Here is a 16,733-nt window from a genome sequence, read left to right as displayed (position 1 = left end):
CTAAAATACAGACACTGATAAGGCAGGAAGTACTGGGAGATCTTGAGTAAAGCATTTAGAAAAATGTTTTCCTTCCCTCTCCTTTCATAGAGTGTTGGAGTGGAGAAGAGATTTGTCTGATGTGGGTTTGCAGGCCCTGTAGTAGGACTGAGTCTCTTAGAGGGATTTGAATGAGGCAAGTGTGGGATCCTAGCACATTGGGATTGGGAATACAATTCATGTTCATCTGACAGCATGGAAAGAAAGAAGGCACACACATTGGAGTAGAAGAAAACAGTGTCCATTTCATTGCCGTTTCTTTCAGAATGAAGGGACAGAGGGAATCCAAAAGAAATTAATCTGGCAGGCAAGGTGAATCCAGTGTAGGGATTCTAAGAGGGGAATGATGTGGTGTGATGGGAAAGGAACAAAATTCTAGTTGCAGTTTGGAGGGAAGGGGTTTGATATGGGTAACACAAATAAAAATCTTTGTTGCTGTTTTCTGATGGAATCATTTATTATACCATAAATATTTTCTATGTATAATATGGTAGAAGCATTCTCACACACAACTTTTTCTATATAATTCAGAATGAATTTGATTTAATAACTGCAATGGAGGCAATTGTTCGGAGTTTAAGGTGGGAAACTGAGTCACAAGTCCATTCAATTTAGGCTTAATCACTTGTTGCCTCTATACAGTTTCAGACAGAATTATTGTTATTTACGATGTGTGAACATATATTTATGCCAGATAATAGACAAAATGAAAGGGGGCCCAAACTACCATATTCTGAGGTACCAGGAAGTTCTCCTATACTTCCTGATGGCTGCCTCTGACTTCTGATCTAATTCTTCAGTCCTTTTTCCTTCATTTTATGTTCAAATATTCCTCCAGTTTGGTCCTTGTTCACTTGAGTCATTTTTATTTATTTATTTCTTCATTACATATTTTTTACCCTTTCCCCAATCAGCGTTAAGCATTTGTTTTAGGTAACCCATACAATACATATGTGTAAGCTTAAATATACACAACTTTTGCTGCTTATACAATTTTTGTCATTCTGTTTCTGTGTCACCCCGCCTCTGCATTTTCCCAATAAAAGGGTTACAGGTTTCTGTACTTTTACCAAAAATCTTCCAGCACAACATGTTACCTTTGGCCTGTCAGCAATAATGTAATTTTAAGCAAATCTACAGGAGAGAAGAATTGGCAAAACCACACTTATGCCAGCTAGGCCTTGGCCTAAGTATTAGCTCATTCATTATCCATAATTATAAATTATTAAGATATAACTAACAAAGCTCTTAATCTTATGTAGCTGTTCTTCATTTTTATATTTCAGGATCATAATTCAGTATGTGTATTATCATACACACATAGAAGTGTAGGGTCGTGGGTTTAAAAATGCCATGACCTCAAAGTGTCTGTATTTTATCTTCTTTAAACATGGATTTTCAGAGACTTTTTCACTCAAAGTCCAATCTTATGTTCGTGAATCATTACATAAAGCTTCATTAGTAATTTTCCTTATGTTGTGTTTTGAGGGGTGTCTTAATTTTAGGCCTTAATAATTATTGTTTCCCAACAACATGTTCACTAGAACTGCTTACATTAGCAATGTACATGTGGGACATTAAAATATAAATAACTTACCATGTATAAGGATTTTACATAGAGGGTTGGCCTGTCACTATCGAAATACTGAAAGCTTAATTCTTAACCAGATACAAATACAAAGCAGATTTCAGATACACAATTCCCAGGCAAACATTGCTGCAGGATTGCAATGAGATGGACTCCTTCATGCCTCTGCTTGGCAGCATTGTCTGATGGAAGCATAAGGCTGAAGACAGCCTACTTCCTCATTCAGTGGGATAGACAGTATCCCTGTAGTATACTTTTGTTCTTAAATTAGTTGATACATACTCTCAACTGTAGCTGCATCTCAACATAGTTTTTGTCTGGGAATTACCTTGGGTTTTAAAAACTATCAAATTCTGTACACAAACCCTAAATGAGAAACTGAAAGAGGTGCTACCAAGTGATAGTATATATCTTCAAGTCACTAAAAATATCAAGCTTAAATCACTTTTTTAAATTTTTTTTACCTTTTAAGGACAGAGTCATTGAGACACTGAAGCAGCCTACACAAGCCGTTAAGATGGATTAAGCTGCTTTGCATTGCCAGAGGAGCACAAAGCAGCAAATTAAGGGTCGCACTGACTTGCAGTTGGTTTGGAGGCTTGTATTATACTATGCTGTCTGAAGGGAGGGTAAGGAGAACTCTGTAGAGGGTCCCTCTGCTCTGATTTTAAAGGCTTCCCACATTCTTCTACCGCATTTCCCCTGGCAGTGATGTCAAAGCACAGTGGAACCAAGTCAGCAGTGCCATGGGGAGCCTTTCAAGCAGTAATGGCATAGGTTATCCTGTGGCTGTGGAACTTTTAAGGAGCTTTGACAATTGGGCCAAGTAATCCTGCCAATGAGAACTTTTCATTCCACTTTTCATACCACTGATTCATTAGAATAACTAGCATTGTTACATACAAATCAGCTGTAAAGGGATGATGGTGGCTGAATTACCCCATCACAGTGGCCCCAGGTAAGAATTACTGAGCCTGTTTGTAGCGTGTATAATTGTAGCAATTAGTTTAAACTATCATACCATAACTAATTTCTTCAAATATAGCATATAACAAGGTTTCAGTTTTAACTATAAGGAAAGTTTGAAGTGTCTGCATTGTTCTGCTAAGATCATTTAGAGAAAATGATAGATACTAAATTTCTTAAAAGAGTTTGTATTAAATTAATTTTATCTCATAAATTTAAGGATTTACTTGTAAATTCTTAGAACGTTCACACTGTACTCAGTCAGAGTAAGTGCTGTAGTTTGGGAAGTGGGAGGGATAACAAATGTTTTCCATACAAAACAGGTTTAATTGTTTCTTTAAGTGCAAAGTGGAATTCTGCCTTAACTGTGGAGTCATGACCAGTGTCTCCATAATACTTAAGTTGCTAGCCAACTACTAAACAAGTATCCTAGTTTTAAGTATCTTATTTACAATGGCTGTTAAAAAGTTATCACACAAGTAATTACCTTGTTTCACATTGTAATGAATCTTGGAAGTATTTTTGTGTATTCTGTATATACACATATATATAAAAAAAGTTTTGTCAGAAACATTCTATTTGAGGTTTGCCATAATTGGGGAAATAGACATATGATGGTACCCGGATGTATAATTTAATTATGACTTAGAAGATTTCAGTGAAGTTTGGAAACTCTGGAATGTAAGTAAAAATGAATGCCTTGAAAGGTAACTTTTTATTTTTCATTCAGTCCTGCCAGCCCTCCTGCTGTGGATCTAAGAACCATCATGGAACTTGAAGAAAATATGCAGAAGCGTGGAACTATGCCAAAGACAAATGCAGGGTTGGTAAAAAACCAATATCTATAAAAAAGGAGAGATGTTGAAGAATAGGCTGTTATGGATTTACTTAGTGGTTCAGATGGTTTAAAATTTAAAAGAAGAAGAAAAAATATTGTCCTTTTTGTGTTTGCACAACTTTGTTTGTTCATTTTGTGTTATCATTTCTGTGCATGCATTTAAAATTTACATCTCTGTCTGCAATGGCCTGATTCATGTTGTTAGTGCAGAACCTTCTGTTGGACTCTGGAGACATAAATGGAAAGATTAGTAAAATAACAGATCATATGTGGGATCAGTGGCCTAGCTGGCCAACCTTTCTGCTCTCAGTCCATCCCCACTCAAAAATAATCTAAATTTCCATCTGGTTGCTCTCCAGGTACCATTTGTTTCACACCACCACCTTCATCTTGTCCAGGTGCATGGTATTTTCCCAAAGAATGCCACTGGTGTGGATGGGGGAGATGATTACAGTGCAGACTGGACATTTTGCAGGAGTTTGTTTGCCCACATACTAGCCTGAATGACACCCATCTGTGGATTTTAGGGAGCAAACACAAGATAGAATTAAATAAGAAGTGCGTTTTGGAAACAAAACTCATGGTAAAACAAAACTTCAGACCAGAAACACTCAACAGAACTGCACACGCACAAACAAAAATTGAATTAGTGTTTTTTGTAGCATCACATGTGGCAGTGCTCAGTGATTCTGCCTTAGTCAGAGAATGGGGAACATCTTGGGCAGCCTCCACTATCTCGCTTTGAGGAGCAATGTGACAGTGTTACGTCTGGAGGAAGCTCTCATTCCTTATATGCCCAAGCATGCAACTGACTTCCCTTCCACCCTAAAAAAAAACAAAAAAATACCCAACATATAGACTTTTAGTGTTTCAAGCGTCCTCTGCATATTCCACTTCGTTCTGTTTTATTGGCACTTCTGGTATCAAGATGTAGAATCTTCTGAAGAGCAGTAGCCCTTGGGATGCATCCCAGTTTCCCATTGTGGTGGACTCTGAAAGTACAAAAGGGGAGAGGGACCCAGTTACCCTTCAGTTTCTTCTTAACAGCTGAAGTGTTCAGAGTTTAGGTTTGCAGTGTCCTCATTGGATGGATATATATATATTGTGACAGGGTCAGGCCAGATGGCTACAGGAGAGTGATAGAAGGCAGATATATTAGCCCCAGGTTAAGTAGGTCCCCTTTCCCTGGGTAAGGTAACAGGGAAGGTTCCAGAACAATCAGGAATATTCTGGAAACAATTAAGGCAGACAGGCTGACTAGAACACCTGCAGCCAATCAAGAAGATGCTAGAATCAATTAAGGCAGGCTAATCAGGGCACCTGGGTTTAAAAGGGAGCTCACTTCAGTTTGTGGTGCGTATGTGAGGAGCTGGGAGCAAGAGGTGTGAGGAGCTGAGAGTGAGAGTGAGGGTGTGCTGCTGGAGGACTGAGGAGTACAAGCGTTATCAGATACCAGGAGGAAGGTCCTGTGGTGAGGATAGAGAAGGTGTTTGGGGAAGGCCATGGGGAAGTAGCCCAGGGAGTTGTAGCTGTCATGCAGCTGTTACAGGAGGCACTATAGACAGCTGCAATCCACAGGGCCCTGGGCTGGAACCCGGAATAGAGGGCGGGCCCGGGTTCCTCCCAACTCCTGATCCAACACAGGAAGATTTCTGAGGCTAGCAAAATCTGCCAATAAGCCCAGGACCCACCATGGTAGAGGAGGAACTTTATCACAATATATATTTGCCTGTGTCCTTTCAGGACTATTTTGTTTTTTGTTAAATTATCAGTCAGGTGTCCTCGTTTTAAAAAAAAGAAAAGGTGCGTGATTGACACTGGTATCTGGACCCACACAAAGTGAGAGAGCTGCTTCTGACATCTCTGCTGATGAGGGGAGGCTCCATAGGCCCAGTTGACTAAGTTTGGCATTAAGTCCAGCATTGATTTAAGAGAACTGCTCACCTGAAGGGCTCTTCATCTGCCTTGAAGCAGTGTCCAAGTCCCTGGCTGACTAAGCTCAGTTATGTTCTAGCATACTTAGTAAAAAACAGAAGTCCCTAAATTAGTCTGGTTCAAGTTAATTTGGTGCTGAAGATTTTGCAGTTCACTCTAAACCATATGCTAGAAGTACTCTGGTGCCAGCATTGGCAATGCTAGGTCCTCGTATCCATTCATGTCAAAAGTCCGGTGCTGATAATCCAGCACCTTTTAAATACTAGTGAACTACTCGTTTTGAAGTTTTGCCTGATACCAATAGTACTAATGTCCTTAGTTTCACCAATGACTTTGGTGAACCATTAGTTGAAGTGGCTCTCTGCCCAGCTCTAGTGAAAATAGATCATATCTAGATAGATAGATCTATCTGAATTAATGTAGTTTGATGTCACCAATGATAGATATTTGGCAGTCTGTTTCGCTGTAACCTGCCAATGATGGATCGTTGAATCTGCATGCTTCTCCTATTTATGCATGATCAGCTGCACATTGACAGGAACCTCTCAGTTTCCAGAGCAGCTGGTGTGTGTTTGGAGATTGTAGGGAGTGGATGCAACTCCTGACACCTCTGCAATGAAAGTCTCCGTTCCAGTCATATTGGGCTTGCTGGTGCTGCATTTTTGGCCCTTTAGCCTCAAACCTATTCTGCTATAGTGGTAGAAAGACCTCTTTGGGCTTTTATCCTTCCTTGGACTTGATCATTTGTACTAGGTACCTCAAAAGTGTTGTCATATTTTTTTTTGTAAACTTACCCAACCTGCACTCAGGTAGTCACAATGGCCAATGGAAAAATACTTAACTTTGTAAGTTTCAGATTTTCAACTGAGGATATATCCCAGCTAGGGTATTACTGGAACCTGGAATTCTTCTGCCTTCCCTCTGATTCCATTGATTCAGGAGGTCTGTCTGGAGGTCAGTCACAGTGGATCCAAAAAGTTGTCAGTAGCTTTAATTGGTCTTGGCTGTTTCATCTTCATACATCTTAGGTCAGATTTTTTTTTAGTACCACAAATCCTATTTTCCATTCTCCTTGTTCTTTGTCTTAGAGTTGGAGGTAAAAGTATCCATCTGAGCCTAAATCTTCTCAGGCTGACAGCCTGACTTCTGGATTACTGAGATGCTTTATGAGGAAGTTTATTCTGAAGTCTAGTAGATCCTGTTGAAAAACAAAGCAGACAAAAACCTGCTGCAATAAATACCGAAGTTTCCCCATCTCAGTAGCTGAAGAGAGTGATCTGAGATGCTCTTCTCTTGCTTTTGACATATTACACTTTTGAACATTTGAAGAACTGTTTTGCATTCTACCAGACTGAATTGTTTGTGATGTCAGCAACTACTGTCACATGCATGGGGGAATGGTACAATCCTCTAGTTTATGGAAGACTTACTCCATGTACTAGTAATGCTACTTGGAACATTTACTTTGTTGTGATATCTAAGACAAAGTAAATTTGACTTACCTTTACAGAAATATTGCAGTGGATGGATTTATTTGAGCTGTCCTTGGGTTATTCCCTCTGGTGCATGACTCTCCTTTGCCATGAGATTGAAATATTTCCTTCACAAAACTCTTAGGATCTTTGCACTGATTCACATGTGCATGTCATCTATGCCATGTGCTATGGAAAAGGGCATTCCTCATAGCTTTAAATATGGCCAGGTTGTTGGTGAGATGCAGTCCAGAAGGCTGAGTTTGCATAAGCTCAGTTCCATATGGAAAATGTCCTGTGCATACCTTCACCACAATTTCCAGTTTAAAAAAATATCATCCCTGATTTAATCTTTCAGGCCACTAGGCTGTCTGTAGTCCCACAAGCATCTTTCTCATGCCTTTTATGACTTGCTAGGTATTTGGTCACCTGAGAAATTAAGGTGTAATTAACTAAATGAGAGTGGTGAAAACAATCAGCATCCATCTGATGCTTTATCATCTTTTTGCAAAAATGCTACCTGGGCATAGATACGTGCTTTCAGCAATCTCTCTCTCTGTGTCAGACTTAATTCAGGAGAGGAAATTTCAGTCACTAACACTCTTGACCTGTTGTTCAGACCTGATGTTCATTTTGTTAGTTCTGCAGATAGCATTCACCTAGGCTCTCAGCCCACCTTTCATAGAATTGGACTGCTTTCAAGTCTTCCACAAGTGGGACTACACAGAGGCTGCTCGAAGGAGGGAGAGAGGTTACTACTAGCAGCTGTTGCTCTTAAATTGCAACTGCATATTGACACTTCCTGCCTTCCTTCCCCTTTATTTGAAGTCTTGGGAAAGAATTTCCTGAACTAGGGAAGGAACTGATGGATGTCTGGGCCAATCCTTACTTTTTACCCTCTAGGGATCCTTGCAAGGGTCAGGGAGGGAAGGGAGAGTATTCTCAAAGGGCATTGCTCTTCACAAGATTCTGCAAGTTTACACTAGAGGCACCAGTGCTTCAAGTGTGAATATGTAGAATCTACACTCGAATAACGATTGCAAGTAAATAACCTGTCTTTTGAGCTTAGTATTTTAATTTGTCAGTTGTTTTCTCTTTTCCAATTGTCATTTTAATTCATAGTAAACTTGCTTCTCATGGAATCAAGCTTTCTCAGAAGCAAAGAAGAATGATTGCCATGGCGGCTAAAGATAGTGGCTCAGTTACAAACAGCCTGGAGGCTACTTCAGTTACAGCCACGCCCCCTACACCTACGAAAGTTACAAAACCAGGGAGCGCATGGTATGTCATCTTAGTTAACTCAGTTTATTTGTCTTTGTGTTGATGGTTCCCTTTGGGCAGTTGTTTTTTTTTTAAATAAAGATGACATAACTTCTATTTAGTTACAAGAAAACATGGTGTTTCTACTTTTGTACAGTCAGTGTTCTTGAAAATTTTAAACAGGAGTTGTGGTTAGTGGTGGTGATTGTGGCTCAACATTCATATACCCTAAAGGCCACAACCAAGCTGGGCCCTGTCATGCATATTGTGAGTATGGTCAACAGTATCAAAGACATGATAGACATAAGAACAGTCATACTAGATCAAACCAAAGGTCCATCTAGCCCGGTATCCTGTCTACTGACAGGGGCCAATTCCCGGTACCCCTGAGGGAATGAACAGAATGAATCATCAAGTGATCCATCCATGAACTTATCTAGTTCTTTTTTTGAGCCCTGTTACAGTCTTGGCCTTCACAACATCCTCTGGCAAGGTGCTCCGCAGCTTGACTGTTGCCCATTAATTTCATTTGGTGTGACCCTTTAGTTCTTGCCTTATGAGGAGTAAATAACACTTCCTTATTTACTTTTTCTACATCAGTTTATGATTTTATAAACCTCTATCATATCCCCTCTTAGTCGTCTCTTTTTCAAGGAGCACTACAGCAATTTAATATCACAATCATTAGTTACTACAATTACAACCTTTTTTCAAGTGTAGCCTATGCACAGTGTTTTAACTAATGTCAACTGTATGGAAAGTCTGAAGAATTTGTGGTGTTCCATTATTAATAATCATTCTGGACAAAGAAAAGACTTGACACATTATATTTCTTAACATTAAACTGAAAATATGTCTTATCACAGAAATGTACTGTTTTGCATTTGATCAAATAATTCTGGATTCAGAGTAAGTGCTATAATTTTGGGGCAGATGCAGTTTATTTTTCATATATAACAAAGTTTGAGTTCTTGCTTCAAGTGCAAAGCACAACTCAGTCTGAACCCTGGAGTTGTGAGTGATGCTTCCATAATGGAAGAGCCTATGTTTCCATACTGCAGGATTTGGAGTTTATTGAACTTTATATAATGGTTTGATGGCATGGTATTACCAAATTAGACATAAAAATCCTTAAACTGACTATTTAAGCATGTTGCAGTGAGTACAGGACCTACGTTAGTGAGATTTAATCTGGTACATAATGTACATTTTGACAAACTGAGAGGTTTTTTTTCAAAACTTACTTTCCTCGTGGTCCAACAAAGGATGAATTAAGCTTTGTAGGATGTTCATCCAATTTTCCCCAGATGTTTTAGTGGCTGAAGTTTAATTTACTGGCTGGCGGGAGCTGACTTTTAGTCAATTCTTTTGGTTAATTGGTGTCTTTTATGTTAAATGTTCAAGCACCCAGAGATTGCTAGGCACATTTTTAATAAATCAGTCTTTTGAAATATTTTGTATAGTGTGTGATGCAGGCCCAGGTATCTTAAGTGAAAAGGCCAGTGCATCTTCTACTGAAGGAAAACTTTCTAGTTTAATTTTCATGTGGCTACATATGCCTATAAATGTTCATCTACAATATTCCTCTGTGCCTACTCAGACAGAAAATGTCAATTAAACCAAGAGTTAAAGTAGAGAATCAGTGAGAAATCTGTAAATGTTTCAAATAATCACCTAGCTGCTGGAAATGGGAATTAACTTGGTTAAGTAAAGTTTAAACTTCAACAGGCAAACTGTAGATTACTACTAGTTGCTTTTGCTAGGTTTTTTTTTTTAAAATGTATTAACAATTATCATCCACGTTGTCTATTTTTCTGTAAAAGTACAGAACAGTAAGGTTGGGTGCATCACTTAACCATGTGGAATTATGGATCGTTTGATCCAAAATGTAGAGTACATCTGGTGGCAAACTCAGCTTTCCATGCATGCAGTACATTGAGAGCTATAGAGCTTTTGTGTTCCAGTGAAAGGAGATACTTGTCTTGGAAATTCAGCAGTTTTACTGGCAAAAACATTTGCCAGAAGGGTGTGGGACCTTCTGGCACTTTCTTTGGTTGAGTAAAAGACACAGTCTAACTTATACCATTCTTTTCTTTTATGCCAAAAGAAACCTCCAATTTCACAGTTTGGGGGATTGAAGCTAAAATCAAGTGCTTTGAAGACTGGTAGAGACACTTTTATTTTGAAAGACTCTCATGTCCCACAAGAAATTAAACAAAATATTGGCCTTATTTGGATTTTATATATAATATAGTTCAGATACATGTGTGAGTGTGTGTGTGTGTGTGTATGTGTATGTATAGGTGTATATGGTTCAGATACCTAGAGTCCATCAACAATTAAAACTTGATATTTTAGTTGCAAAAATATGCTTTGTGCATCATAACATATTTTAGTACTTTGAAGTCCATACGGGTGTGCCATCTGTTAAAAGTGCCTTCTGTAACACACCAAAATGTCAATAGCTGTTCTATAAAGAAACTTCACACTTGTTTGTGTACAGCCAAAATTCCAGGAATAAGATTTTTTAAGTTTCTTCCATGCAATGAAAACTTTTTTTTTTTTAAAGACAGCCTGGTCAAATTAAATTAGTGTGTTACAAATTAGGTGGCAAGGACAGTGCACAAAGCAAGATGAGTTTACTAAAGATACTGCATTTAAGCCATTAGTTTTTTGTTGGCTAGGCCATAACTCTTTCTTAAGCTTCATTTTGTTTTTACCTAAAATGACAAAAAATAGTAATGCAGGTTCTCTGATGTGTCCAGTTGCCATTGGATGTAGTTGTGGCAAGGAGGTGACATGGAGCTAGTTAGTGAAGTTCTCTAATTCTCTTGCGGGTTTTGCACTGGTCCCAGAAGAGGCTTCTGTAATCTCTGCTAGCTAATAATGGACCACAAGGGACTGTCTGGGGTTAGCATGTCTCCTTAACTCTCATATGCCAAGACTGTAGTGGGAGTGGAATAGGTGCATGCTGACTCTGCACACATTATGTCAGGGGAATTCCAAGCTGGGGACTTGCTTTGCTCACTTTGCACCGCTTGAATCAAGCAAAGGAAGAAGAGTGCATCAGAGAATATGTGAGTAATAGATTAAAGCACTTACAGAGTAAAATTGAATTTGGCTGAATTTTGGCTGAATCCTGAGGTTAAGCATACATCAGGTTGATGAAGTACACCTCTACCTCGATAATGCTGTCCTTGGGAGCCAAAAAATCTTACCCCGTTATAGGTGAAACCACGTTATATTGAACTTGCTTTGATCCACTGGAGTGCGCAGCTCCCTCCCCCAGCCCCCGCAGCACTGCTTTACCACGTTATATCCAAATTCATGTTATATCGAGTCGCGTTATATCGGGGTAGAGGTGTAGTATTAAACTGTTCAGTTCCTGACGTGTTTGAGATTTCCCTGAACAGTGCTTGCTATTTGGTTTTCTAGATGTTTAATTTTTCTTGCTTTGGTCATGATACGGGTTTATATTTCACCCAGCGTTGCCTTGGTGTAGGTAGTATTCTGCATTAAAGAAATAATATTTAAAAAGTAAAAAATTGTGGCTCTTTTTTTTTTTTTTTTTTGATTCACATGCTTAACACGACTACCATGAGTAGTCCCATTTTAAATGAATGGGACTACTCGTGGTGATAGAGTTAAGCATGTGTTTAAATGCATGCAAGATTCATGCCTGAGATCCTAATAGGAGGGAATCCTATAGTAAAGTTGTGATAACTCTTTTCTCCTGTAAATAGAAAAAGCTTTTGAGTAGCATGTTAGGGGAAGGGAGAAGAGTGACTAACTCAAGCATAGTCAGTAGGTGGAGCATGGGCCAAATTTGGACCGCCAGACACTTTTGAACAGACCCTGAAATCTTTGTATTTACTTATTATTTTTTATTTTCTCTGGAGTTTGGGCTTTGACTATATCTTGGACCAAGAAATTTGGACCTCAACATAAAATGGAGTATCTCTGCCCTAACTTATCTAGAAGGTTGATTCTTTATCTTGCATTAGTTCTGGAGAGCTGTAATGAAGGGGCAATGGACACATTGGGGTGAGCAGAGGGAAAATGGGTGGTAGGATTCATGGTAGGAATTAATTTTCCTCATTTCAGTTACTTTCCCATACTACACATCTATTATTTTTTCCTCAACAAAATATTTATTTTAGGGAGAGTACCCAGCATAGTATGTATAATGTAATGTATTAGAGTAAGGATTCTACTGAAACTTATGAACTAGGGTTTGCCTATATTTGCTATCAGGGTTTTGCAAAATGAAGCCTTTTATCTTCAAAGGATTCTGCCATCTGTGGTCTAGTAAAATTGACACTACAGGCATATAGCTACACTTGACATTTTAGTATTGTTTTAACAACTGTTAATCATGTTAGTGAACACGTTAATTATTTCTATTATAGACAGAACACCAATGTTTGTTGTATTAACCCTAGATTTTAGCAATTAAAAATTACTAAATATTCATGTGTAGACATACCCCAAGTGGATTCCTTGAGCTATATGCACAGGAAAAGATCTGACAGATATATTGATGTGCAAAATTATGATATTTGATGACATAAAATTGTGTGGATCTCTAGCCCATGTTTAACATGACTCACAAATACAGTCTTGAAAAATGTAAGTCTAAAATGTTGAAGCTTTTGTTGTTGTTTTCAAAGGGCATCTTCAGTACATTCAGCTTTGCCAAAGTCATTCCGTGATCTTGTACTGGAAGAAGAAAAATCCGTCAGTGCAGGTCATTCTCCGGGCATCACTGTCAAAAAAGTTTGTTTTAAAGGAATTGAGGATCCACAAGCTCAAAAGGCTGTAAAGTAAGTGATATTTCTGTTGCATAGCGTGTCTCCCCAGTCATTACTCATGGGCTAATGCCCCCACCTGTGGAATTTGGATGCAGTCCAGTGGTGACTCTGAAGGATCCAGGACTAGACTCCACTCTTCAGCTCAAGCCATCAGATTTTCTGCCTCCTGCTGTGGAACAAATTGGTGGTTCAGTTTCTCCTGACCATTTTCTTTTTAAAACCTTTGTTTTTATTCATTTTCATGCAGTTGCAACTTTATTATAATCCTCCTCCTCCTCCTCCCATCCGCTGGTAAATAGCAGCATGTTGGTTTCAACCACATGGATCTACCGCTGCAGCTCCTTCCTAACAGACTTCTGTGCACCCACTCAGGCCTTACATGAGCTGTGCTGCAGACACCCGGCTTATGAAGCCTTTGTGAAACAGCACTTACAAGCTCTGCAGAGGGTGAGTTGTGCCTCACCTGTTGCCAGTCACCTGACCTTCGCACTGCCAGGGTATGGGGCCCGGAGTCAGACTGGCATGTTATGTCCCCATTCTGCCCTGGGAAATCGTGACTCTAATGCAGAAAAGACCAGTCCAGCGCTAACGAGCTTTCAGTGAGAGAGTCTAAGGATGAGGAAGAAACTATCAAGCCAGCTCAAGGGGTAAATCCCACAACAGACCTGGGCTGGAGGGAGAAAACCCCCTGAAAGGATCAACAGTTGTCCTCTCCCCCGTCCCCGGAAACTAAAGGGTCCTTAGGCCCCAGTAGAGAGCAGGGCTCCAAAACAGCTTCCCTTCTTCCCACTGGGAGTCGAGGAATTCTCATGATACTCAGGGGTAAGTCCTGCAAACTCCCGAGAGTCCCTAAAAGGCAAAAGAAAATGTGTCCTTCCCATGGTAGTAATATTGTTAATTAGCAATTGGGATGAAAATCGTGGTTAAACCCTTCTTTTGCTTTCTCACTCTGTGGTAGGGTTTGCTGGTGTTTTTCTCCTACATAGTCTCTCATAGTGCCCTGTACTAGGCACACCACCCTCTCCCACTCTGCAGCATGTCTGGGCCTGCAGAGAAGTCTGTTCTTCCTGTGCAGCCCTGCCTTAGGCTGTAGTCTAATGGAAATTGTATAAGTCTGGCTTTAAGCTTAAAGACCCTTGCTCTGCCAGGGAAAGGGATTCAGATTTCAGGAAGCAGTGGAGTGGGAATTGTGCCCTTTGATTATCAGTCCTAAACCCTTGCTTTGCCAGGGAAATGGCCTCAGACTCTGAAAGGTAGGAAAGGGGAAGAAGTACCACATATGCTTTAGAGAAAAAAAAACAAAACAGTAGCTTGCAAGGAACTGATTAATATTAATAATCTTCCCTTTCAAATATTCATATGTATATTTTCCCATTAATGCTTCCTGTGAGTGCATCGTAAAATCCAAACGAGGACATCTGATTAAGCCAAATGTTCAGCTGAAGTGTTTGTATAAAAATAAAGACTTTTTATACATTTTGGGAGCCTAACGGTGTAGCAGTAGCTCCACCAGGGAAAGACAAGCCACACCTTCAGAAGGGGACTGCCTTCCAAAACCTGCCTTAGACACTGCACTGTCGTTTCAAAGCCTCAACTATACCCTTTCAGATTGTAGGTTTTTCATGTATTTAGTAAGGAAAGCCTAGTGGCTCATTGTCTAGAGGTATAATTTTTGATTGGACTGAGATGTCTTGGGCTTTGTTCTGGTCAAACCCTTGATGTGATTTGTGGTGATAACTTGGTGGCTACACGGAAACTGTGTTATACCCAAGAATAACTGTCACTCATTCAAAACTGATATCTTGTGCATGCAAACATGTGAGTAGCTATTGGAGGACACATTAGAGAAATTAACTGACATTGCAGAGAGGCATCAACCCTTACTATCAAAGCCAGCATAGAAGTCGATTAGTTACTACCAACACCAAGTGTATCCAAGAAGGGGCCGTTACCCTGGCAGAGGGAAAAAACTGGAGTAGAAGCATGCAAGGAATCAACAAAATCCTCATAATGATGAAGACAAAAAAAGTGTTTGTGTGTGAGCCACAGTGCTTGTTCAAGAGTCTTCCTTTTGATCTACCCTCTGTATCCAAAGTCTCAAGTGGCTGGTGGTAATCACAGCAAGGCACAGGTCACCCCCAACTTTCACTCTTGACCAGTGATACTCAGACAGAGGCTCGTGAGCTGCAAGTGGCTCTTTAATATGTCTGCTGCAGCTCATGATATTAAAAGACTGTGTGCTTCAATTATTAACCAATCAGGATGCTTTTACTATTGTTATTAACCAGTTACTTTATTAACTTGCACTATGTTATTAACCTGTCATACTGTTTAAATATGAATATATAGTACTATAGTAAATGAAGCAATGAATTCACACTACTGTGGCTCTTTTGGGTAATGTTGATCACTAGTTTAGCTCCTGAACCACTGAGGTCTGAGTATCATTGTTCTACACCCTTGAATACTCACTATGGATGCAAACATACTTGGAAGATAAATTTCCAAAAATCTCATCTCATATAGCTTTTAGTTAATATTGACACCTCTATCAGGATGTGTGTCATTTTTTATTTTATTTAAAATAAATTAAAAATAAAAGAAGCAGAACCCACAAACATAACTACAGAGGATTGGACCTTTCAGGTCCAGTATCCTGTCTGACAGTGACCAGAACCAGCTGTTTCAGTAGAAGGTGCAAGAAACCTTCAGCAATTACAGTAACTGCAGAGAGAGCCTCCCCTTATTTCCCATTAAGCTTGGCCTGGGATTGAGACACGAGTGTTGACATCTCTTCCAACCAGGGAGTAACTAGAGGTCAAAGCTTCTCTGTGGCAATGAAATTAATGTTCTGGTTAGAGAAGAATCTGCTGCCTTTCAAGACAGTTCACATAAAGAATACAGGAAAGAAGAAAAAGTAGAGTTGTGATGTCCTTGTCCTGTATTGGCCCAGAGGGCACTTTGGACTTGCTAGGTAGCCAGTAGTGCCACATTGTAAACAAACCTCTTGAAGCAGAGACTCTTTCATTCAAACCAGGAACAGTTAACAACTTGGGCATCAGAAGTGAAGTGTAATTCAGCATGGATTCTCTATTAAACTCTGATATAGTTTGGTATCCACACAACACTCGGGATTCATTGATCTGATCAAATTTACATTTCTGGTGTGAGGGGAAACAAAGTCCAATGCAATGGGATCCTGACCTCTAGACAGTATTATAATACAATTAGAATAATAATCACAAAGTTCTAGTGATCTCAGCTACACTAAAGTTTCTCTCGGAAGCTTGGTTGCTGTCTACAAGAAAGCACCTTAGAAAGGTGGGTACCAGCCATACTGGCATTTTGAAAATAGGCACTTTGGATCCACCACTTAAATATCAGGTGCCAAGTTTAATTACATTGACAAATTAGACAAGTCTGTGGCAGACCTTTCCAGTTGCCATTACCTTGGAAAAGCAAATTAGTTCTTATATCCATAACAAGAATCACACTGCGATTGTCACAGGGAAAGGATTATTCTGATAGCTCCAGAACATTTCTGTCCAAAGTAAGTTCCTCTTTCCACAATTGCTGGAAAATAATTATCCCGTGATTTTGTTCTAATGCTTTGATGGTTGTGATATAAATAAGCATTCTTAGAGCTATAAAGATGCATACTCCATATGCTTGAGGTGTATGCTTGTTGTACCCTATTCATCCCATTCTGTCCAAAATGCCAAGGCCTTGCAGCTCAAGGTTGCTGCAGGCAAGATGTAAAAATCCTACCAGTTGGTATACTAGGCATCTGGGAAACTATTCACAGAAATTTCTAGAGGCATTGA

At 39.5% G+C, this 16,733-nt stretch overlaps 1 protein-coding gene across 1 annotated transcript in view; it reads left to right on the top strand.

The window, feature by feature from the left end:
• IBTK (inhibitor of Bruton tyrosine kinase) overlaps positions 1–16,733 on the top strand; it is a 92,099-nt gene that overhangs the window by 61,988 nt on the left and 13,378 nt on the right. Inside the window, exons 24-26 of the mRNA XM_030555809.1 lie at positions 3,324–3,416; positions 7,961–8,119; positions 12,769–12,921. Of these exons, the coding sequence (XP_030411669.1) occupies positions 3,324–3,416; positions 7,961–8,119; positions 12,769–12,921 (405 nt within the window). The remainder of the gene's footprint in view (positions 1–3,323; positions 3,417–7,960; positions 8,120–12,768; positions 12,922–16,733) is intronic.

This window comes from Gopherus evgoodei, chromosome 3, assembly GCF_007399415.2.
Source record: "Gopherus evgoodei ecotype Sinaloan lineage chromosome 3, rGopEvg1_v1.p, whole genome shotgun sequence".
Classification (NCBI taxonomy): Eukaryota; Metazoa; Chordata; order Testudines; family Testudinidae; genus Gopherus; species Gopherus evgoodei.
Note: the sequence above shows the minus strand (reverse complement) of the source record. Positions and strands in the feature narration are given on the sequence as shown.